Source organism: Henckelia pumila, chromosome 3, assembly GCF_033568475.1.
Source record: "Henckelia pumila isolate YLH828 chromosome 3, ASM3356847v2, whole genome shotgun sequence".
Taxonomy (NCBI): Eukaryota; Viridiplantae; Streptophyta; class Magnoliopsida; order Lamiales; family Gesneriaceae; genus Henckelia; species Henckelia pumila.
In genome coordinates this window covers 146,337,030-146,361,545 of record NC_133122.1, presented here as the reverse complement: position 1 = coordinate 146,361,545, position 24,516 = coordinate 146,337,030, and the positions used below count along the sequence as shown (strand labels likewise).

General features: G+C 32.4%; 1 protein-coding gene and 1 long non-coding RNA gene across 9 annotated transcripts; one reads left to right on the top strand and one right to left on the bottom strand.

Annotated features, from left to right (window-relative positions):
• The first annotated feature begins 11,476 nt into the window (after window positions 1–11,476).
• On the top strand, window positions 11,477–15,776 carry LOC140892664 (uncharacterized). Its single transcript, XR_012152877.1, has 3 exons — window positions 11,477–12,095; window positions 12,201–12,257; window positions 15,430–15,776. It is a non-coding gene; the product is annotated as an uncharacterized lncRNA (long non-coding RNA).
• A 1,013-nt stretch (window positions 15,777–16,789) lies between these two features.
• Window positions 16,790–24,094, bottom strand: LOC140892190 (AP2/ERF and B3 domain-containing transcription factor At1g50680-like). Of its 8 annotated transcripts, none has more exons than XM_073300996.1 (8): window positions 23,865–24,094; window positions 23,365–23,773; window positions 23,142–23,162; window positions 22,679–22,926; window positions 22,540–22,586; window positions 19,839–19,921; window positions 19,681–19,739; window positions 16,790–18,952 (listed from the first exon to the last, which is right to left on the bottom strand). In XM_073300996.1, exon 8 carries the CDS (start codon window positions 17,878–17,880, stop codon window positions 16,915–16,917), a length of 966 nt encoding a protein of 321 aa, XP_073157097.1. In that variant the 5' UTR covers window positions 17,881–18,952; window positions 19,681–19,739; window positions 19,839–19,921; window positions 22,540–22,586; window positions 22,679–22,926; window positions 23,142–23,162; window positions 23,365–23,773; window positions 23,865–24,094; the 3' UTR covers window positions 16,790–16,914. The 8 variants fall into 8 exon arrangements, with proteins under 8 accessions (XP_073157097.1, XP_073157098.1, XP_073157092.1 ...); XM_073300997.1 differs by having other exon boundaries at window positions 22,679–22,807; XM_073300991.1 differs by having other exon boundaries at window positions 16,790–17,887; window positions 18,915–18,952; window positions 22,679–23,773.
• Window positions 24,095–24,516: the final 422 nt, after the last annotated feature.

The following is a 24,516-nucleotide window of genomic DNA, read 5'->3' as shown; positions in this document are numbered from 1 at the left end:
TCTTTGTTCATTAAATTTAACTCTTTAAATTTAACTATCTCAACGGGGATTAAAAATCCATTACTTGTGTGACCCTTAATGGTTCAGGGATACAGCTAGCCGTGGGCTCACAACTTCTTGTGACTCGGAACAACAATTTCCGACTTGCCCATCGAATCATGGTAAGAGCGCCTAGCAACATCGCCCCATGATTCCCTAGGTATCACTGATAGTGCCTGCAAGAACCAATAGATTTTGGTTAGCGTACAGTACGGTCCCTTCATCCATATATCCCGATCGAATCAACAACCATTGGTAAATCGAAAGTCGTTCGAGATTCGATAACTATGCAATACATCTTGAAGATCAAATAGTGACATCGCATGTGCTACTAAGAAACCATTTCTTAAAACACATCATGTACTCTGGCCAGAGATTTGTCACACTAATATCTCCTCAGATTGCATAGGATATCCACACTCGCAAGTATGTGGTGAATCCTTGACAACAAAGCATCGACTCCTATATGTGTCGTAACTGTACCCAATCCCGACACCTGATGACCCCAATAGAGTCGGTAAACAAGTCAAAGCACAGTACTAGCATATAGAGTCTCAATGATGTTTCAAGTAGTAAGGACTAATGGTGTACAACCAAAACCGCGAACTTCATCCACTCGATAAGTGATAACCACTTGGAAAATCCGGATAGGGTAGTTCGATCATTCATCGTATGAATATCCATTTGCATGCTTTGAACATCTCTATGTTCCATACCAATGAAACGTGGTACTCGGCATCGCAAATGCTAGTCTCAATCTCGAGCGATCCTTATCCTTATTAACGGACGGCTCAATCGACTAGGAACTGTTTAGAATATATAGTGACTATAAGATGTGTTTCATGATAGTCATCCCCATGCACTACCACATCTTACATACACTATAGTATATTCAAGGTCTTTATCAAAACAACAATAGTATATCACAATATAACAATATGAAGAAAGATAAAGTCATTGCCATTATAAAAGTGTAAATTATATTAAACAAAAGATTGTTTATACAAAGAGTCATCAAAGCCCTTAGCCACAAGTTGGCTCACCGGGCACCCACTCTTTCATCTTGTACAATCTCATTTCGGATGATGTACTCTTAAATCAAAACTCCTAGAAATAACTCAATTTTCTTGACGATTAGACAATACCATTGTCACTTTGTTGTTGAAGAAAAGTCAACAACCTACAACTAGGTTTTGATGACAAGCAGCAAACCACATATGATTTAATGTATATGTGTAGAGACTCTAACTCAACTATTCTATAGTGTAGAGACTCTAACTCAACTATTCTATAAAACATATTTCTCTTTTTGTGTGTGTGAACACTTTCAAGTGACATATTTTTCAATACCTGAACATGAAAGAGTGTTCTATAAACTTGTTTGAGTGTGGAAGATGCATATTTGAAAGTTCATCTTTTTTCTTGTTACGCACATATATATATCACTTTATTGACCTCGCTTTCACTATAACTACTTTTCTTCATGTAGGAATGGTTTTATCCCCACAATATTTCTTGATTCGATATTCAGAGTGTTGTATTGATGACCTTAAAAAATGATATAGATATTAGATACAAGAATATAACCGTTGGGAAAAGTTACGTTTTGAATATATATTTGCGATCACCCCTCCGAGAGCTACGTTTTGACGTAAGTTTTCTTGAGTTCTACCATGTTTTAATTTTGGAGTGGATGATGGAATTTAGTTATGATTGGATATAGATGTGCTTGAGCTAGCATAGATTACATATCCAAGACGGATCGGAAAAAGAATGACGTTTGAATTTGTTATGAATTATTGAAGCAATTGTCAAAAATTCTGAAATTTGGGGTTGATATTCACGTGAATATGCTGCTGAATTTTTGATGTTATAGTGTTGAGATGATGGCATTATTGATGTTAATGCATTTGGAATTTCGGTTTCGAACCGTTATGCCGCCGGTTTTGATTTTGATTGAACAATCAAGTCTTGTAGTGGTTTCAGATTTGATGAGATTGAAATGGGAATGAAAGTTGATGTTAAGCTATGTTATAAATTCATTTCAAAATTGAAGTGAAAGATTATCGAAGTCGAGTCGTCGAGTTCGAGCCGTATGAATATTGAATCAGAAATGAGAGCAACAAAGAGCTTGAGTTATCAAAGTTGAGAAGAGCAGAATTTTGAAAGCTTTTGTTTGATACAGAATTGCGAGAGATTCAAGATATTTGAATCAAGATCAAAGGTATGAATAGACATTAGATTTGATGGAAAGAATAACTCAAGATTGATTGTGATTATCGAGTTTCCTAAAATCACATACTTAAATATTTATGAGCTTTTATATGATTTAATTGATATTGTTGCTTTGAATGATTATTGAATTGTGTGTTCAAGATATTTTACAGTATTGTATGATTTAATGCATCAAGATTATGTTGCATTCATCTTGAACCCTACCTCAAAAAGCATAGAGGGCTGATTGGCCTAGATTGCGAAATGACGTTTGGAGAGCTATAATTGAGTGGCACGGAATGTAGATTTACTTCCAGAGCTAGAAGACTCATTATAGTTGCACCAAATTCAGGGGAATTGAGATATTTAACGTCACCTCGATTGGGTAAGTTGGTGGTCGGTTAAATATTTTATTTTCCCGGGATCCCAAGAACTATGATTTATTGGTATCAGATTTGTTAGCCTATTCCGTGAAACATGCATTGCATTTATGCATTAACCTAGAGATTTCTATGGTTTAGAATATGCGTTTATAAATGCTAGCATGTGATTATATGTTATTCAAGATATGAATGTATTTATATGATTGATTTGATATTGCCGTAAATGAATAGTTATGTTATACGAATGAAGATTGGATTATGATTCTATGATTTACATGTTCTTACATGTTTGAGATTTAAGATTATTATAACATATAGTTTTTTTTATGCTTAAATGATGTATATGCATGTCGTTCATACTGAGATTTATTCTCGCCGGAGTTATCCGGTTGTTGTTTTGTTTGTATGCGTGCATCGCATCAGGTTGGAGCATAAGCAAGTCGGATGTGGCTTGGATAGCTCAAGATTAAAAGATTAGAAGTGGTGACTCGGGTTTTAAACAGATGACATGTATTTTATAAATTTGGTAAACATGTTAGAACAACAAGCACCTTTGTATAAGTTGTTGTCGAGTATTGATTTATACTTGAGAATTCATGTATTACATATATGTAGATTGATGTTTAAATGCATGTCAAGTATATAGAATCATGTTGAGAAGCTTATATGATAGATTGTATCATTTTTCAGATTTCAAAAGCTTCATTGTTGAATTTTGAGTACAGGGAACGGATCCCGTGCATGCCCTGTGCATGGGTCCGTGTACCCGATTGTTTCAGAACATGTTTAGAATAAAGAAGACACGGACCCCGTGCCAAGATCCGTGTAGGGGTCCGTGTGGTCTGGAATGAAACCAGTAACTTCAAAAATTTTAAAACTTGGGCACGGACCCGGGCATGGAGGTAGGCACGGGGTCCGTGTACCTTGCATTTTATGTTTGGGCGTGCAGATTAATGCACGGACCTGTGCACGGAGTCCGTGTACCTTGCATCTTTTTATTGTGTGTACAGGTTAATACACGGACCCGAGCACGGACCTGTGCACGGAGTTCGTGTACTTTTAAAAAAAAATTAGTCTTTGAATTATATGGTTTCAAGTTTGATTCATGTTATTTTGCCCTAAGAAAATATTAGCAACCCAGGTCTCCACAAATACAGTATCCCACTTTGTGACAAAATTTGTTAGTTCCTCCCCTGCACCTTTTCTGTGGGTGTTTGGGAGCTTTCCTTCTTAGTCAGTCGTTCTTGTAACTAAAGATATTATCTGTGATTAATAAAGGTTACAAGTTCTTGTGAAAAAAAATATGATAAGACACTATCATTTTTTTCAAAAAAAAAAAAAATGTTTAACTGTAAGATTTATTCACAAATTATTTAGTTATCACATAAACTCCTGTAAGATGGTATCACAAGTCACTTGTCAATTTTATAAGATGAGTCTCTTATTTGGGTCACTTATGAAAAAATATGAATTTTTATGCAAAAAATATTATTTTTTTATTGTAAATATGGATACGATTGACCCTTCTCACAAAAAAAAATCCGTGACACGGTCTCAAGAAAAACTTACTCTTGTTTTATTTGTCACTATTACCTTTCTCACTTGTTTGATAAAAGTTCCGTATTTCTGTCTCTCTTTGATTTTTTTTCCCACAACAAATTATTTTATTTAAATACTTTAATTTTGAAAATATAAATATATAAGATTAAAGATGTTACAAAATTTGATAATTTTGTAAGATCTTTAATCTTATACTAGCATAATCGCACACACACGCATTGCATGTGTATAAAATTATATAATATATTTAATATTGTATGTTATGTATAAATATTATTTTTTTGATAATATTTAAATTCATTTATTTTTTATTTATAAAATAATATAAAAATAAATTTAAAATTTATTTATCAATTTATCTTATCTATAATGTTTAGTTGAGAAAAATATGAAAATTTGAAATATTAAAATTTAAAAAAAAACAAATAAAAATAAAAATTTAATATTTATATCACATAAAGGTAATTTCGATAAATGAAAAGATGGTGTCTAAGGGGGAGATTCTTTATATATAGAGAGATATATATATATTTATATTTACAAAATTATCAAACGGATGAGGATCAAACAAATTATTGATTAATGAATGACCAAATTGACATGCCTAAGAATTTTAAGAAGATATTTATAAAAAAAAAAAGAATTTTCAGAAGATAATTAATTGCTCATCAATACATTTATTTCAAAAATAGTGATTCCAAGTTACTAATCAAATCATCATATACAAGTCATATAATAAATAGTGTTGATTTCTCATTGATTGCCTTTATTTCACAAACAGTGATTCCAGGTACTCAAGTCATCAGTTTTGGATCAGGTACAACTCGTGTTATTTGTTGTCTCAATTCTCAAATAGTATATAACTTTATTTGATTTCAAATATATTAAAAAAAACAAATTTACAAGTAAATTTCATATTTTTTTTATAATTTATTCAAAAATAATTACGCGTTCTCTAATATATAAAGTATTTTTAAGTGTAAAACTACACGAAAGTATAAAGTCGTGTAGTTTTATACTTATACACAATCGTTTCTTATATTTGTCTCTTTTTTATAATTAAATTCTCAAGTCTCCAGAATTGGGTTTATAATGTATTTTTTAGTTTTTGATAATTTTAATCATTTTTTATCGATAAATGATGATTTAACATCACACATGTAAGCGTCGTTACATTATCAAATTAGCGGTACATTGTCACTACGTGGGAAAAATATCAAATTAAATTGAAAGTTTTCATATATACTATCTATTTTTGAAAAAGGTTGACCCCGAAGGGGACTCCATTCCACATGAGTCGGAGGTCCATTGGCTCATGTGAAGGTTAAATCGAGAGATGTGCACGAGCGGCAGGGACCTGAAGGAGGGAGCAACATGGTCCAACTCCCAGAGCATACCCCATAATATTTCAACAGGGAATATGCTCCACACTCTAAACATGGAGAAGTTTAGACATCGAGGGACAAACTGAGATCCTTGGGAAGTGACTACCCCAGCGTGTCTAGGATCGAACCCGCAATATTGGGGAATCTCTTCCCACGTCATCTCAGGTCTTAACAACTCGCCTATACCCCTGTGAGCTATTATCTATTCTTATTTATTATGTAAGAGGACCATAGTGTGGTTTCTTGGTATGGTCATTAAAAAAATTACAAAAAACAATAAAAATTAAAAATAAAACCAAACTTAAACACAACATTCATTTGCCACAACTTTCGTTCTCAATTAGCTTGCAAAAAAACGTGGGAAAGAGACACTAAGCGCCACAGTTATACCACCACCTTTCCGATCTATCTCAATTTTAATATATTTGCACTCCAACTCTAAATTAAATCTACCCACTCATCTTAACATAACAGCCACGTTATGGCCAAATGTCAACTAAATTATATTTCAAAATTCATTGCACATTAAAAATATATCATGTTCATTTATTACGTTATACATATAATGCGTGTGCGTGATTGCTAGTATATTACTATGATAGGACCTTAGAGATGGTCTTTTGGTATGCTCAACCCTAAATACAAAACAAACCCACAAAACTATCAATTGCAAAAAAAAAAAGATATATCATATTAAAATCAAATATTTTTAAATAAACAATCCTAAATTACAAAACAAATTAATCCACAAAACTATCAAATTACAAAATAAATAAACACACACACACACACACACACACATATATATATATATATATATATATAAATATATATATATATATATATATATAATACACTAATACACATAATACATTGTATTTATCTACTATTGGATCATTTCAACCTACCTATATAGGTATAACCCCATGATAAATCTAAGGGTGATTATTTATCAATACCTACGGAGTTCACTAAAAATTAATGGATCCCATATTTATTAATAAATGTCAACCGTTAGATGTATGTTAACTATCTATTATGTTTCACATAGAATATACGTGTATTGCCGCTAGTAATAAATATGATATAACAATTCATGTGGTCCTGCTATGAACCCATTCGATCCTCTATCTACTCCCTAAAATTTTAAGATAATCAAGCTTTTACCTATAAATAAAAAAATTAATCGAATACTTGTTGAATTAAAATTCAATGGTTTATAGCTAGAAAATCTAAAGAATATTAGAGAACTCTCTCGATTTCCAACTCTTGACCGTTGACATGTCACATGTACCAAACAATTCATCAAGTCCCTTAAATTTTAATAATGTCACTCCTTGAAATTATTTTTAAAAAAATAATGTCACTCCTTTAAATTTCTAGTAACTATAACTAGTGTAATTCTAAAAAAAATTATTTCTCACATTTAAACTTGATATTTATAATTTTTCTAGACTATCTGGATCAGGCTTGACATGGCTTCAACTTACGTTTTGTATAAGTACTTTAATATGCAATATTTATATCATAACTAAATAATTTTTTTTAAAAAAAGAATTCTTTTTCTTTATAAAAAAAATATTAGGAATTTTTTATATAAGTTAGGCATAATTTAAATTTAAGTTTGGTGGAGTATAAGTTATATAACGAGGTCACTGACAAAGTGACAATTAATGAGAACAAATCAACTTTCAGATCGGTAAACTTCAACTTAACATATGGGTATTATTTTAATGATAGATCTAATGTCTCATGATTTGCCACATCAACAATATATCATTAATTACGTCTATGTGTAAAAATACGAACCATTGGATGCATGATTTGAGTATTATCATTAGTGTAGGATCTCATTAACCAGAGAGACCACATTATGAAAAGAGATGTTCAATTACAGTTTAGTTCAGTTTTATATAAAAATTTGAATCAGATGTTGATGTTGTATGAAATCTTGTTACCCTAAGGAAGAGGTTTCGTGTGACTAGTCGATTAGGATGAACAACAGTTTTGGTAGACAAATTTTTCTCACGTGTCAAATCAAGTAAAATTTGGGTCGTCATCTGCGTTAAAAAAATGAGGTTATAGACATCGGGGGATATCCGACGAAAACCCTCCGACTCTCAAATCAACGATCAACTCAAAATATGTTCTCACAAAAACTAAAAATCTTTTCGAGCATAAATTGAAAAAAATGAGAATGTAGCTCCAGAATGGTTTAGTTCAACCTACCTTAATAAGAGTATTATCCTAATAAGAGATCTAGCAACCCATGATTTGTTATGTCAACCCTATAATATTATGGGACAATTTGAAATATAACCTTCTGTTACTATTTATTTAGATTTTTGACCTTCTTAATATTTTATTTTGTAAAGTAACCTTCTAAATGAGTTTTAATTTAATTTATGTCCAAACTACCTTTTATGCTATTTAATTTCAATTAGATTAATCACCCAAAATCTCTAATTTTCCCTCCTCAGATTTGTTTGCCGTCGTGCTATTCATCGTCTTCTTCCCGGCCTTCTTTTTTACTTTTTTATTTTTAATTATTTTTCTACTCTCAAAATTTTGCTACCTTCCACTTCTCTGCACCCAGGACAAAAAAACAACATTCCAAATCATCCACTCGGTGCAACCATTTTACGTATGTTTTTTTTATATTTTTGTTCTTTTTTCTATTTATTTAATTTTTATTCCTTTGTTTTTGTTTGTTAATCGTTAATTTTGGTGGCTAATTTTTTTATAATTTTATGAATACCGACAGCATAATAAAATAAGGAATTAATGATGCAAAGAAATTGTGAAAAAAAGTGAAGTGTTTGGCAAATCGGTATAAGGTAGAGGTGTTCACGATTCGGATAACCGCCCGATCCGAATCGAAACCAAAAATTCGGTTCGAACCGAAAACCGAACCGAAAATTCGGTTCGGTTTTCGGTTTTCGGATTTTCGGTTCGGTTCGATTTTTTTTCGCGGTTAACCGAACCGAACCGAAAAACCGTTTTTTTTTTTTGCTTTTTTTTTTTTGTTTTTTTTGTTTTTGAATTTGAATTTTTTTACCAATTAATTAATATGTACATCAATATTGTGTGCCCATAAAATTACTTTTATTAAAAAACTGAAAGAACAAAAATCATCATTCGTTCTTTTAAAAAAAAAACATAATTGGTTTAATTACTTATCTAATTATTCAAACATACTTGAATTGTGGATTCAACTTGAAAAATGTATTGATTTATAGATTTTAAAAAATATTGATTTTTGAAATAGAAATAATTAAAAATTAATGAAGTTATTTTATTATATATACACATATTTGCATTATATATTACATTATTTTTATAAATTCATAAATTATTATTATTGAAATTAAAAACGTTAGCAATTTTTTTGTTCTAAGTGTAGTTATTTTCAAATATATTTTTCGAAGTATTAAATCAAAAATATTTGATTTAACCATTAATTTTTTCCAAAAAATTATTCGAATAACTAAAAATATTTAGTTTTTTTTAAAAAAAAATTTATTTTAATTTTTTTTTCAAAAAACCGATTTTTATAGTTCAAAAAAAAAACCGAAAAACCAAAATAATTTCGATTAAAAACCGAACCGAACCGCCCAATTCGGTTCGGTTTTTGGTTTGGCTTTTCGGAGAACCGAAATTTCGGTTCGGTTCGGTCCAAACCGCCCGAATGAACACTCCTAGTATAAGGTAATATGTCATTAAATTAAGAAGGTTACTAAAATAAAATATTTTTCAAATTTTGGGTAGAATGATTTAAGTAATTAAATCTAATATTTTAAATTTTCATGAGAAGTTCAAAAATCTAATACATAGTAACGAGAGTCATGTTTAAAAAGGGCGAAATAGTAAAAATAAAGTAATAAAAAATGAGAAGTTATTTTTCTAAGTGACACTCAACTGGAGGTTAATTACTTAAATAAATCCTAATATTATTTATGCATATGTGTTGAAATGTGGACCTTTGGATGAATGATTTGGGTATTATCCATAGAATAGAAATACACCTCATATTTTTATAGTTTCTTAAACGGGCCATGGATTTTCCAAAATATGGAACTTTCTTCCTTGAGCTCAATGATTTGAAGTTTGAACCCAATTTAGAACACTCAATCTACATCCTAATTAAATATAATTATGCCTAAACCAATATCTATTGGATGTAATATGTATATTATTGATTGGAAAAATTTTCGATCTGGTTTGATTTAGTATAATTTGGATAATATTTTTTTTGAAATTTCGATCTGGTTTGATTTAGTATAATTTGGATAATATATTTTTTTTTGAGTTAAAGGAGGAAATCGTTACAATTGAGTGTCGAACCTGAGATCTCTTCTCAAACTTAGAAATTTGATGTCAGATGAACTACAAGTTATCGACAACAATCAATTTTAAAGTTTTGGATTTCTATAGCTAATTAATTAGTGCATGAAGTCTTTTTTTTGAAAAAAAAAAAAAAAAGTATCAATTGGTACTAGTTAGATGTGGGACGAACATTTTATTTAATTATAATTATAACTTAGTTAGGTCTTTTTGAGACGTACAAATTTATCTATATCCTAGAAACGGATTCATTATATATAATGTGAAAAGTAATATTTTTGGTAAAAAAAAATTTTCATTTTCATGAGAACGTTGGATCGAATAAAAAATTTGTCCTACAAAATTTTTTATGTATAACTATAATATGATTATAAGTAAAACTCGTAAAGTAAACTATTTATACATGTTAATGATTTGTGTAATTTATTTATATACAAAAAACCTATCTATTGCTATGACATTTGGACTTAAATCCGCAACAAATAAATCTTGCACGTAACTAGCTAATTAAACTTTTTCACAAAATGAAAAATAATAATATAAGATAAACTAATTTCATATTAAAAAGAAGACTTATATTAAATTAAACTAACAAAAATATTTAAAATAAATTTTTAAATCAATGATTTGCTCAAAAAAACTGATCGAAACTTATGTTGTGTTCCATGCGAACAGTGGTGGGGGGAACTTTTTAATAAGTTGAGTGTAATAATAATAATACTATGAAAACCTATCTCAAAAAAAAAATAATAATAGTATGAAAACCAATCCGCCGTCGACACCTCTGTGCATTAAGATTCATAATTAAGGTGGCATCACTCGTCTTTTTAAGATTCCAACGCCATTAGGGGACCTTGTCCGAAAGGAAGTAGCTAGGAATCTACAAAATGCCAACTAAAAGGATCAGTACTCATGGGGAAAGAAAATTCAGTACTCAAGAATTTGTCCCAAACATCATTTTCCCAAGAACCCTAAAATGGCTTGATCGGAATTGTATGGCAAAGTGTTCGTTTGTGCCTCAGATTAATCATCTCCTGAAAAGGGTTCCTTTTTTGGTTGCTCAGATCTATGGGTTTTGGAGTTTGCTTCAAAAAGATAAGTATATATATATATATATAGAGAGAGAGTTGACAGAAGAGAGTGAGCATACGCAGGCAATTGTATACATGTTTATGCTTTTGTGATATGCGTGTGCTCACTTCTTTTCTGTCAGCTTCCTTCTCTGTTAAATATGTGACATGTTTTTAATATGTATATATATATATATATATATCCTCACCATTTTGTTGGTATAAAATCTGTAAAAAGTTGAGAGAAATATAGAAATTTGGTATTCATTTTACTCTTCATCAGTCAACCTGCCACTGTTGTGTTTCTTGACTTTCGTTTGTCCCGAGTACTTTTAAAATATCTATTAATAATAATATTTTATATTTGAGAATAAATAATGTTATCCCAAAATGGTGTAATAATTTGATGGAAGCGTGACTTTTGATGTTGCTTTGGGAGAAGGACGAAATGGGATGAACAAAGGTACGCCTGATTACTGTTCTTATTTTAACGGAAATAAACTTTGTGTATTTTTGGTACTAGGGCAGGCAATCTTTTTGGATTAAAAAAACTCCGATTTTTTTTTTAAAAAAAGTAAATGCGAAGCTTATCGCTAATCTTTATCAGTTTAATTAACCCTTTTTTTCTGCACCTAAAAGAGACACATTGATGCGATAAGTTGAAGCCCTTTTCATTATCCTTAGTTTTTGTTTTCTGTAGTGCTTCTTGTTTCAAAATGCAAAAACTTTGGCTATTTGTTTCTTGTTTTCTGGGGTGATATTGATTCTCAGATTCATCTGATTCTTGTATTGTGATGGCTGGAAACTGATGAAAAAGCTGTTTCTTGTTCAAGATGCAAACAGCAAAAAGCATGGGTTTTTAAGACTTTGTTCATTTGATTTTCGGACTGCAAATTAAAAATTGGGTTTTGTTTTTTTGTTTGTTTTTACTACAGTGTTTTCATTTTCAGATATCAGTGTTTTTCGTATCTGCTAGCTGAAGAATTAATTTAATCAGTTGTATTTTATGTCATTTTTTAATATTTTTGTTTGATTAGTTCTTTCTTTCGGATTAGGATTTTAGAAGCATGGAGATGGAAGAAGGAGAATATAGTTTACTGGTATGGGGGTTCCATTTTGTGAATATACTATTAATTATTTCTTAAAATATTATTATTTTTGGTCTTTTTTTTTTTATCAAATAAGTCTGATGTAAGACTATGCAGATGGTGATTGATTTGGGAGTATGCATAATTTCACTTGCAATATGTTTAACTTCCCAGGTAAAGATATCCTGTTCAATTTTCTTGGTGCGATTATTAATTATTATTTTTTTAATTTTTTTTCCCTGGGTGAAATGCAAATATGAGCCTACTTTGCTTATGATTATCGAAGTATTATGATGTATACTTTATTCTTGAACTTTATTATTTTCTTTACTTGTTGAATACTTGAATTCATGCTTGTTTTGCAAGTTTGAAGTACTAATTGTCTTTATGGTCTACGGGCGTGCAACCATCTACTGTCGATCTGTGATTATTTTGATGTGAGGTTACGAAGTTTTAGAGAGTGCAATTCCAGAAAGGAATTTATGCAATATTATCTTTAATGTGTAAAATCGATAGAGTTGAAAATTTTGATGGATCGTTGAGTAGAAGGTAAATAATATTGATTATGATGAGATGGATGTTCATGGTTTAGATCTCATTTAATTAGCTTACTTGCCAGTGTTGCATCACAAGCTGAAACACTTTTGTAGCTTTGTGAGATGAAGGAAACTCAAGAGGTAAGGCTCGAGTACATATGTTGACCGTCTTCCTAGTTTTGCATGAATTAGAAATTATAGAATGAGTCCAACTTGATATATATAATAGCTCAGAGATATGCTGCGCGACTAGGCTCATCCTCTACATCTGTAGTGTATTTTGAAGTGGTTGGTATCTAGAAGTTACTTTTAGAAGCTGTTGTGAGGCATGATTTGAAGTTATATATAAACGAGTTTTATGCATCGGCTTTGAAAATGTTAAAACATATTAATGTACTTTGAATGATGATTTCATGGAAGTCACGTATTATGGAGCGTCTTCCATTATGCCTATTTAGCCTAACATTTCACAAAATTTATAGGCTCCCTCTTTTTTGGACCGCAGAAGAGTAACTAAATTTATTGCATTGTAGTTGTAGCCCGTAGGTGAAATTTGAAAAGGAGAGTTTTAACATGCATGTTTCGAGCTTTTATAATCATGTCCTGCTATAGCTATCTAAATCTCGTAGAGCGAATGTGATAATTGTTGGTCGCCATTGCAGTCACCACAGCTAGTTTGATATCGTTTATTATTATTATTATTATTATTTTTAAGAAAATGTACCACAACCTGGGTAAAACCAAGTGATTCCCCAGTAGTTTATGATGTTATGTGTTCAGGGTATGAGCTAATTCTACGTCTTATTCATATGGCATTTGTCCACTCCATCTCCTGTTGTCTTGTGCTTCATCCTTGCTGGTGTATAGTGCATACAGTTGTCGACATTCTATTCTCTTGATTATCCTTGTGAAATTTAAGACGAAACTATAAACATTACAAATTACAGGTTGTCTAAATTAGTTCTTCGCATGAATTAAATCTCCATCACGATTTTAATATTTTTTTAGCTTAGACAAATAAAAATATCCCCTAAACAAAAACTGAATAGTTGGCCAGTCAAATAGATTTATAGAAATCCATAAAACTAATATGACACATAATATCAATACTTAAATCATACAATCTATTGAAAAGCATTGGGGAGAATCATCATCGTGGACTCAGTTATCCTATATCAGTGTTTCTAGGAGCTGTTTTAAAACTGTTTCACAAATTGAAGTGGTTAAAAAACCTCATGCTCCGGAAAATGGTGTATCAAAACGAAAACATCCTCAGGCTATGCATGCATCTGTGCCATCTTCAGCAAGATCTTACAGGACCTAATGGATATTCATCTCAAATGTTGGAGCCTCTTAGTGATGACCATTGCCTCTATTTGGTGCTATATCTACATGCATGTTTGGCCGTAAGGATTTGTTCATGCTACTATATGGGTAGTGCCCGTGCCGTAAGTGTTGATCCAAAGGTTAAGAGACTACATTTTCTCCATGTAATATGCAGTGTGTTGGCCAATGTGAAAAATATATTCCCATGCCCCGTTGTAGCCCTTGAATTAAAGATTGGGGTACTACTCATAGGGTAGAATCGAAGAACCCCGTACAGTAGTTTCAGAAACATTTATTAACTGCATTAGAATTAGAAAAACAACTTTGAATTAATGGAGTGACATTCTATCATTGATACCTAGGATTTTACTGCTCTTTTGTGCTCGGGCTATGTAATAAAAGCTGAAACATTATTTAAAATTAGTTTGCGCGAGATAAAAATTTACTTTTGAAGTGAATGTTTAGGTTTTCCAATCCGTTTGATCGCATGCTCAATCGGTAGTAGACTGAGATCTGCTTGATATGCATTTTGATGCTAATACGTTCATGGCGAACGTTTCTTGAAACATTTGGTGTCCCAGACCACATTACTTTCAAAAGGTGCTTCTAGCTAGCATGGAAGATTAGGAATTGGAAGCCCCCTTTTGTGATGCAGGCAATCTGGGACAACAAAGTTTCTACGCGTATCACAAGCAAATACTCGTGACAAGTTGAGGGACATAGGTTGTTCGGGGACACTGGCGGCCTAGCTCTGAGGACTCGGATGCCTCATTTCACTGAAGAACTCATGTTGAAATTCTGAAGAAATCAACTTAATCCAAGATGTGATCCATCGAAGATGAACATGAAAATATAAAAGTTTCCATCTGCAGGAAGAGTGGAGCTAGTTGGAGAGGATCCACGAGTCACTGAGTAATATACAAACATGTGACGGCTTGATTCTCCTAGAAAATACATGTGATTGACGAGTAAAACCTTTACGATGGACTAATTACGATCGAGGTGCTTCATATTATCCCACTCTGGACTGAGCTTTTCTCTTTTTACTATCTAATAATCATGCTTCTAAAACAAACCTTACCCTCTTTCAGGTGACTTTAGCGAGCTGCGTTTCCATGTTTTCCATTTATCTTTCTTTAATCATATAACATGATCCTGAAAATCAACCTATCGAACTTTGAAATATTGAGGCCGTAGAATATGGTCTGCGGTCCTCATATGAGCCTTTTGTTGTTCAGAGAAGGACAGTTGTCTGGTACTAAACCATAATGGAATGGGAAAGAAATATGACAAGGGAGGGATTGATTTGGCGCGATTGTTCGTCAAAGCACGTGCATATTAGTAGTCGTAAAGCTTCACCAATGTTTGTAGAAGAGATGTTGTACTGATGTTTCATAGCTTCTTTAATATGTCGATATTTTGTGGTGCAACATCAGAAGTGAGACGTGCTAAGGCCTAATTTTAACCAATGTTTCTATGTGTAGACCGACATGATCTGGTGCAAGGCAATAGCAGGTGCTTACTTTGTTGTGGACATGGAGCAGTTGTGATATGAGCGAGCTACAACGGCTGATCTCGGATTTGTGTTTGGGTGTATAAACCGGCCATTTGAAGGATCGTTTAAGAAGTGCTGATTTAGAGATAATGAGTATTGTTTCTTGAAGTATTCTTTCATCACCTTGTCACTTTCCTTTGTCTGCCATTTGCTATATCAACTCCAGCAGGAAGCTCAATTTTATTTTGTTTTTTGTTTTTTTGGTTTTTTAACTTGTTGATTTTTTCGTTTTAGTCAATTCAATATATAAAATTTGTTTGTGATATTAATTTTAAATTTTCTAATAATTGTAAGGGAAAATAGTTTTTTTGATCAATTAACTTGTTCATTTTTTTTGTTTTGATCTATTAATTTTTCAAATGTTTGGTTTTGGTACTCTAATTTTTAATTTTCGATGATTATGGTCAAATTGCTGATGTGGCACCGAAAAATGCTATATGACATCGAAAAATGTGACATGGCGTCGGATAATATCGATGTGTCAAGCTATCACGTCAGCAATTAAATTAAAATCACCGAAAATTACAAATTAACCAAAAAAATGGACAAGTTAATAGATAAACAAGCATTTTCCCTAATTTTAATGAGATGCCATATCAAAAAAATTAAAAAATACATTATTTTCCCAAAAAAATTAGTACTCGTGTAGCACATAATAGTGCTATTATCGTGCTGATTATAGTGTAATATAATATAATATATTAGATATCTAATTTAATTTAAAATATTGCACGTTGTTATCCTACGGTGTATTTTCCCTTTATCCAAACTTAGCGTTAACGCAGGCTACGGCGGTCATACACACTTTTGGCACATCTGACAATGGTATTATTTTTTCCTCAACTATACGTGCAGTTTTTTTATATTGAAATAATGCTGTACATTTACGTCACATCATCATGTTAAATAAATGACCAAATTTTGGAATATCGCAAAATTGACTAAAATTTAGACCAAAATCAGAAATAGATAAATCTGAGTACGTAATTTTTCCAATTTATTGATTATTTGGAAATTTACTGTGCACATTTTGATCGTACCCCGTCACAAAGTAAAAAAAGAGTATGTAGGCTAATATTTTACAAATTAAAAATTAATCTACAGTTTTAAATCATAAAAGTATAGAAACCGATAGATGGCAAACTTGGTTTCTTATAGAGTTCAACTCAAATAAAATGGCATAGTAATCGTAAAGTGAAAAAAAAAAAGAAAAAAGAAAGAAAGAGAAAAATATTTTTGATGAGCTAGAAAAAAGATAAGGCATGATGCATGGTAGAAATAACTGAAAATACAAAATATTGATTATAAAATTATTATAAAATTCATATATAATTCGGTAAAACCATTGCATGGAGCAATTTATTTAAAAACCATGAAAGTTTGGTGTTGCTCCATAATTAATCAAACAGGCACATCAAATAAGATTCACCCCAAAAAGTTTGACACCCTTCTCTTCAGAACCTGCAGCAGGTTGTGCATCCATTCTCCCAATTTCTTCATTTCCATTGCCACCGTCACCGGCCGGCAACATCGCGAATTCCAACGGAAAACCCTCGCCGTTGTTGGCGGCCGCATCTCGAACCTGGCCGTCTCCACCATCGTTATTATACACCACATCTATCATGTACACTTTATCAACCTCATCCATGCCGTCGATGCGCTCGTAGGCCGAGAAAATAACCATATCCTTTGGTTTCAAACTTTTTTCTTTCAGGAAGCCATTCCAGCCTCTGGTGAAAACGTAGCTTTGGCTACTGCTCCAATAGCAGTACCTAAACTTCCATAACTTCATGGACACGTCGAAAAACGCCACCTCTACATCTTCGTTAACGCCTTCGTCTTCACAGATTCGAGGGAGATGCCTAATGGCATACCTTTTCGGAATCACTAGGCGGTTAAGCTTGCCAGCATCGCTAGGTGTGAGGACCTTGGTGAAAAGTCGCCGCAGATGGTAGCCTGGGGCATCGGGAAAAGCTGCTGAACCAGGCTGTTCCTGAACTTGAGCTCCCAAATAATTCGGAAACTCTGTACCATATGAGGTGTCCATGTTCATGTTGAAGACTTCGTCAGAGGAGAAAGGGGTCCAGAACTGCGGTGTACTCCAGTTTGAGTCATGAAACTCGATGGATGCCGTCTTGCAAGCGGTATATGCAGCTTCCTCCTCGGTTTCAAAAGATCCAAGCCATATGTGTTCATTATTGCCGCATAAGTACGCACCCCAGTGCCCATTCCGTTGACTCACCACGCCAGGCTTCAAGCAGGAGGCGTCGCACAGCGTCGCATACTCGACTGGATAGTAGTGGTGAATGCTGCCCTCTGAGTCAGAAAGAGGAGGAGGAGCGTTTGACGTAACAACCGATGAAATTTGATGTCCTTCCATGATGAATCTGGTAAAACAAACATGTTAGTGCAAGAAACTGATCTTCGGAACAAGTCTTCTCCATTAAAACTGGTTTCTAGTATTGGGAACACAGGATTCAGTCCGATACATAAAATCCTCTCAAGTTTGATGACAAAGTACCATGTCTAGTACCAGAACTGAGAACATTCGAGATTATGCAGGATTATACACGAAAAATCCCTTCTTGGCTCTCCCTTTGGCCCTATGTCTACACACAGGCAAATAAGCGCAAACAACACTTTGAAAGACAATATTTATGCCTACAATCTTTTTGGAGAATAATTACAAATAACAAATTTATTGTATTTGTTACATAAAAGTAAGAAAGAGAAATACAGATCACCTCCAAGATGATGACAAAAAATTAGGACTGAATAAAATTACAAAAGGGGGATCATGCATATTTGGAAGCAAGCATAATAATCTTATAGTTAGCACACGCTAAATATATTAGAAAACGGTAAAAAATCAAACAATAATTTCCAAATATTGATTAACATAAGGATGTTTTATAATCGTTTTAGCTGCACTTGCAATAAACATTTTCTTGAAATCAATCTTGATTCTTTGTTGTTAAAGAGTTTAAAAGATAGAGAATATCGACGCATTGCATAGAACGGAAATGTAACTCAAGAAACATACCTGGAAAATCGAATATCTGCTATAAAAATAAGCGAACTCAATATTTTATCAACACAAACAAAGAAGCGAAATATGATAATAAAGCGCGAAATATATCAAAAACGGTGAAGAATTCTGCAAAAGTAGGGGTAGTGCAAAGGTTAACCACACTCATGAATGAATCAAATAAACACTAAAAGAGGAATTTAAAACATTTGGAAATATTTTTGAAGCCAATCAAAACCGTGAAACATTCGACAAAAGACAATCTTGCTTGAGATCTTGAACAAAAAAAATAAATAAATAAAACTGTTCAAAATTGTAACAGGATTTATCACAACGAAAAATAAAATCTTCTTCACCCTTCTTACATAAACTCTTTGTACACTTACCAGATTTTGCTATTTGCGTGCTTAATGAACGCAATCTCCTAAAACAAGAGAAAATGGGGAAATTAAAGGATTTGTCAAGGTTGATCACAGAACCAAAACTTTCTTATTTGTGAGTTTTACAGATACAAGACAATGATTTTATAGACGATGACACGACCTACCCAAAAACAAATTACGGTAAGTTTAATTATTATACTTGAATTTCCAATCAAACACGGTGAATTAGATTTTGTTTATATTACAAGATCGGAATGCAAAAAAAAAAAAAAAAAAAAGATAGAATAGAAGGAGAAGGCGTGAAAAAATAAAACCAAATAATTCACTGCCTTAAATCCAACTGACCAAAAAATCTTATGCAGTAAACCTCCATTATGTATATCAAACATAGAAAATAAATGGACAAGAGGCACACAGCAAAACAAGAATATGTTACTCAGATTTAGTGTCCTGAAATTTTTCAGTCTCTATTAATTAAATTGAAATGATCAAATATCAAACCTATGAATGATTGCCAAAGAAATTGGCATAAAATCTTATCGATGAAACCGAAATTTGAAAATCCAATATTCATCCATTGCACTTAATCACCTTTCCACTTTAAATATATGATGGTAAACCAAAGATAATTAATTAAATCCTAACTCCCCCCTAAAAAAAATGGAAATACAAAGGGAGAAAAATTTGAGAGTACAACACTAAAGATAAAATGGTTCTATATTGTTTAATCATTTTAACAAGAAATACCTAGTTAAAATTTATACTCTACCTTGGATAAATATTCGTCGTCCAGAGTAAAACCCTTTATTGTATGTATAAAAATGGTGACTGTTCTCCGGAATGACGCAAATTTTGATTTAAATTCATGGTTAGAACAATTTCTCAAATGGAAAGAAATCACTGAACGCATCTGAAGTAAATTCGGACCTGGCATTGCATTCAAACTATAGGCCAAGAAGGTTGAAACGTGGAACGCCAAATGAGTCGTGCTTTAACACATGGCTCGGCATCTTGTCATAAATAAAGAGGCTAAAATGAGTAGGATCCAATATTGTGCAATATAATCAAAATATTCTCTTTGATCTCTCTAGAAACACAAACAAATAGAGAAAATGCACAAAAATAAGTAAAATCCGAAGTGTTTAAAAAACTTTAGTACAGGTTGCTTTTACATGCATAAGAGGAACCACATCATAACCATTTTCAGATAAAATTATAAACTCTCCCTCTCCATTGGCATTGACCTAAATCATCTAAACCAAGGGAAAATAACTTTTTTGATTAAATAACTCGTATTGAATTTTGGTCTCTAAATAATCAAAGTTTAGTATTGGTGTAATAACTTTAGTTTTTTTTTTTTTTTGGCTTTTAATTTTTTTTCGTCATAGCACTAACGTGAAAATGGGAAATACTAATGTGTAGATGAGAAGTGCCGGTGTGGCATCGAAAATTACCTAAATAGCCGAAAGTTAAAAACTAATGCATCAAAACCAAACCTTGATTAGTTAGTGAACCAAAACCTATAAGTCTTCATGAACTGTTTAGAACTAGACTACTACTCACGGAACTTGGAGATCAATAGTCATTGACTTCTCCTTGATTTTGTTATTTAAAACCAGTTCCTTCACATTCTTTTCATGAATATATGATTTGATGTAGAAATTTGATTTTGCTTTTTTTGTTTTTTGAAAAAGAATGCAAACTTTGTTGTGTTTGTTGGTTTGAGAGTTTCCTTTCTTGATCAATATCGAGTCGATAAGTTAAAGCTGCAGTTTAACAAAAGTTTGAACAAATTGTGAATAAAATATCATATTTGGCCTAATATAATGGCTACTATATAAGTTAAAACTAAGCAAGTGAATGCCTTCAAAGTAAATTAGATGTGGAATATACAAATTATATATAGCCACAATGAAACTCGGGGAACTCCACATAAGCCATAAAATTATTTCCAATAGTGGAGTTGAAAGGTCAGATTTGTTGATCAAGATACACTAATGGCCACCAACTGTCAATAAAGGAGGCAAAGTCATCGAGTGAAGTGTCTTAAGCATTAAAATATATGTATGTATGTATGTATGTATGTATGTATGTATGTATGTATGTATGTATGTAGGTATATATATATTGTTGCCTTTGTAGCACCACATGAAATGGGTCCTAAGAACTTACAATTTTAAGAGAATTCCGTCTTATGCATCCCTTGGAACCATTGTGTGGTTCGAAAGATTTGCAATACACCATGGCATTACTCACTATAACTTATGGTATACACTAGCTATTAGTAATGTAGTATAAAACTGCTTCTGAATATTTGAGCTTCAGAAGTTGTTTTATGGTAAAGGCTGGTTGACGAATTCCTATTTCTAAAAGTTGTTTGCGAAAACTGCTTCGAATGTTTCATTAACTAACCATGGTTACTGTTAGTACTCATTGAGTAATTACAACCAAACAAATGGTTTTTATTCAGCGCTTCTAAATTCATCAATTAAGGAAGCAGTTCTTTCACCACTTCTGTAATTAGATTTATAGTAATGGTGAAAGCCTTTACCAAACTCGTCAATAAATTACCCGTGTATTTCATCTCCCCTCCCCGGCCCCATCAAATGTTTAGTAGTGTAAATTAGGTAACTACTGTGTTTATCATTGAAAAGATCCCGCTTAATGATGATACCCTTCTTCAAAGTACTCTAGAACAAGAAGTTATATAGCTAATTAGCAACTCAACTACACTCCGAATGATTATATATTTTTCGTCAAAGTTATTTGATTACATTGAAACCTCGAGGACATCAAATAGCACATAGTAAAACTTTTAGTGAAAAAATCAACAAAAGTGTGGAGTTGAGGCTAGACCAAAAATTCTAGCTAGTAATGTTTTCGAGCTCATGGTGAATGTACATAGAAGATGGAAAACAAAATATTCTAATCATGAAGTTTGGCTTGTGGAGTTAAACATTTGGTGGAAACAACTGCAATCTATTTTAGGACAAATCACACATGTAATTGCAACCCTCTAACTAGTTTTCAACAAGACACTCTTCCTATCTCTTATCTCGGTTCACCTTTACTTTATCTCACTTGAAGGCTGCTGTTATTCAAAATCTACTGCAAAACGCCAAGTAATGTCATGCTAGTTAATTGCTCTAATTAACTGCGCCGTCGTCTAGGACAATAATTTTTGTAATACGTAAATATCGAAAACAACAAAAGGAACATATGCCTAATGTTTAGCCAGTTTTTTTTCCTAATCCATCAAGCAGACGAGGAAATCTCAATTCAAAACTTAGCCAATCATTAGCAATATGATTAGCAGATTCCATCCAAAGAAAACTCCTTTCTAGAGTTTCTTCTTCTGCCCAAACAATTACAACAATATCCGCACCTTTGTGTGTGCGTGTGTGTGTGTGTGTTCCAAAAAATCTTCAGTTTATATTGCACAACAAATAATCAGCCATCTACCTGAAAAGGGAGTTCATTAAAGGTATGCACGCATACGACAAACTAAATAATAGAAATTAAGAAACGCAAACAACCTCAATCAAACATCTAACGTTTACAACATTACTAAACTTTGAATCTAATTAACTTCTGTAACAAAAAAAAAGGTAAGAATATGATAAAGTACCTGATCAATTTAGGAAGCTATGCCCATTCCCTAGCACCATATGCTATCTGCAATTCAAGAAAATGATCTCAAATCAAATACTTGAGTCATTAAAGAAATTATCGAACCAAAAAAAGGGATCTTTTTCCAAATAATTAACCTGTACAACGAAATTTTCTTCTCCGGTCAACAGTCATTATTGTATGCGTATTCACCCGGTGAAGGAAACCGAAATCTTGCCATATTTGGTTTGCAGCCACAGCCATTTTCTTTACCCAAAAAGACATTTCTTGCTCCCAAAAAAGAAGAAGTCACATAAAATATAGCCCAAGGTATAAATCACTCTTCTTCCGATCCCGCAGGAAAATTCAACTCACAAATCCAAGAAAAAGAGATATTCATGACAAGCTAAAAGAAACCCAAGATTTTGTTTCAGCATATCACTGCATTTTCTTTGAGTTGCAGTTAATGACAGGCAAAAATAATAATAATAATAATAATAATAATAATAATCCACAAATATTATGGAGTCTTAAAAGCAATTCAATTTAGCAGACTGCCCTAGAAGAAATAATAAAAACACAAGTTTTTTTCCGTTAAACCAGAACAGTAACCAGGCGTACCTTCCCAAATCCAGGGTCGTCCTTTCAAACAGCAGCATCAAAAGTCACGCCTCCAAGCTCAATCCCAATAAATAATAAATAAAATTTATATATATTATATGATGAGTGATTAGCTAGCTACAGATATATATAATAATAATTAAAAATTTCTTTACGCAAAAAAAGAAATTCAAACAATCACATCAAGAAACATGCCGTGAATAGAGGAGAAATTTCACAAAACCTGACACGAATTTCATCTTCTTTGCCCAAAATATACGCAAAAACACCTCACATTTTGTCAGATGAACTTGATTGATCTGAATTAAAGCCACTTAATTAATTTCATCCTCCTTTCACAGCTTTTTTTCCCAAGAATTAACAAGCTGATGATAGGAGCCTGTATATTGTTTGCTGTACTGTAGACATATTAATGGATATATATTATAGACTATTATAGAGAGGGAATTCGAAGCTGACAGCAAGAGAAGTGAGCACACGTAAAACACCAAAGTATACTCTTTATACAATCCGCCTACGTATGCTCACTCTCTTCTGTCAGTTCAATTCCATCCATATATTATATATATATCTCTTCCAGTTCCTGTTTTATTCATCTGATCATCACCAAAAACACCATTATGCAACCAAAGCTGCACCAAAGAAACAGACCCGATTAATTTTCTTGAGGAAAGATTCAAAATTTACATCACAAATCGGTAGATCTGGAGAATGAAAGGATACCCTTTGTGGGATAGGGCATTCTGCGACCATTAAAACTTCCAAGCCAACCACAGAAACTGAAGAGAAACAACACGCACAGCTAGGGTTTCACAAGGGTCCACGATATTTACAAATATTCCAGAAAAATAAATAAATCCTTTTCTTTCCTTTTTCTTATTCTTTTTTTGTTTTTGCTGCTCTTTGCATGTCACCATAAATATGGAGGAAATGCCGGTGGAAAGGGAAAATACTGGTGATAAGGGATCATGTCATGTGACTACTTTCTTCTCTTCTTTCCCACTTTGGACACACACCACTTGTTTGGGATTTTTCGTTTGTTGCTATTTATTTATTTTTGTTTTGTTTTGTTGTTTTTGACGATTTTTTTGTTCCTAAATTGATGCCAGAAGGACAACACTCTGGTGGGTTTCATTTTCTCAGAGATAAATGTTGGTTTTGTGATGTACAATGATTTTAAAATCTTGAAATTTAATTTTTTAAAAAAATATATGTAGCTTCTCTCCTGCTTACGAAGAGAGAGATCACCTTCGAACATTGGAAATTTAATACTTGCAAAAAATCATTTTAAGTTTTTTAAACGTTCGATTGGGTGAAATCGACGAGCACTTGATAACGAACAGATTTGGTGAAATAGACGAGCATTTGATAATTG

Coding starts and splice junctions, on each gene's coding strand:
- LOC140892190 (XM_073300991.1), bottom strand. CDS start 17,880: ATGGAAGGACATCAAATTTCATCGGTTGTTACGTCAAACGCTCCTCCT.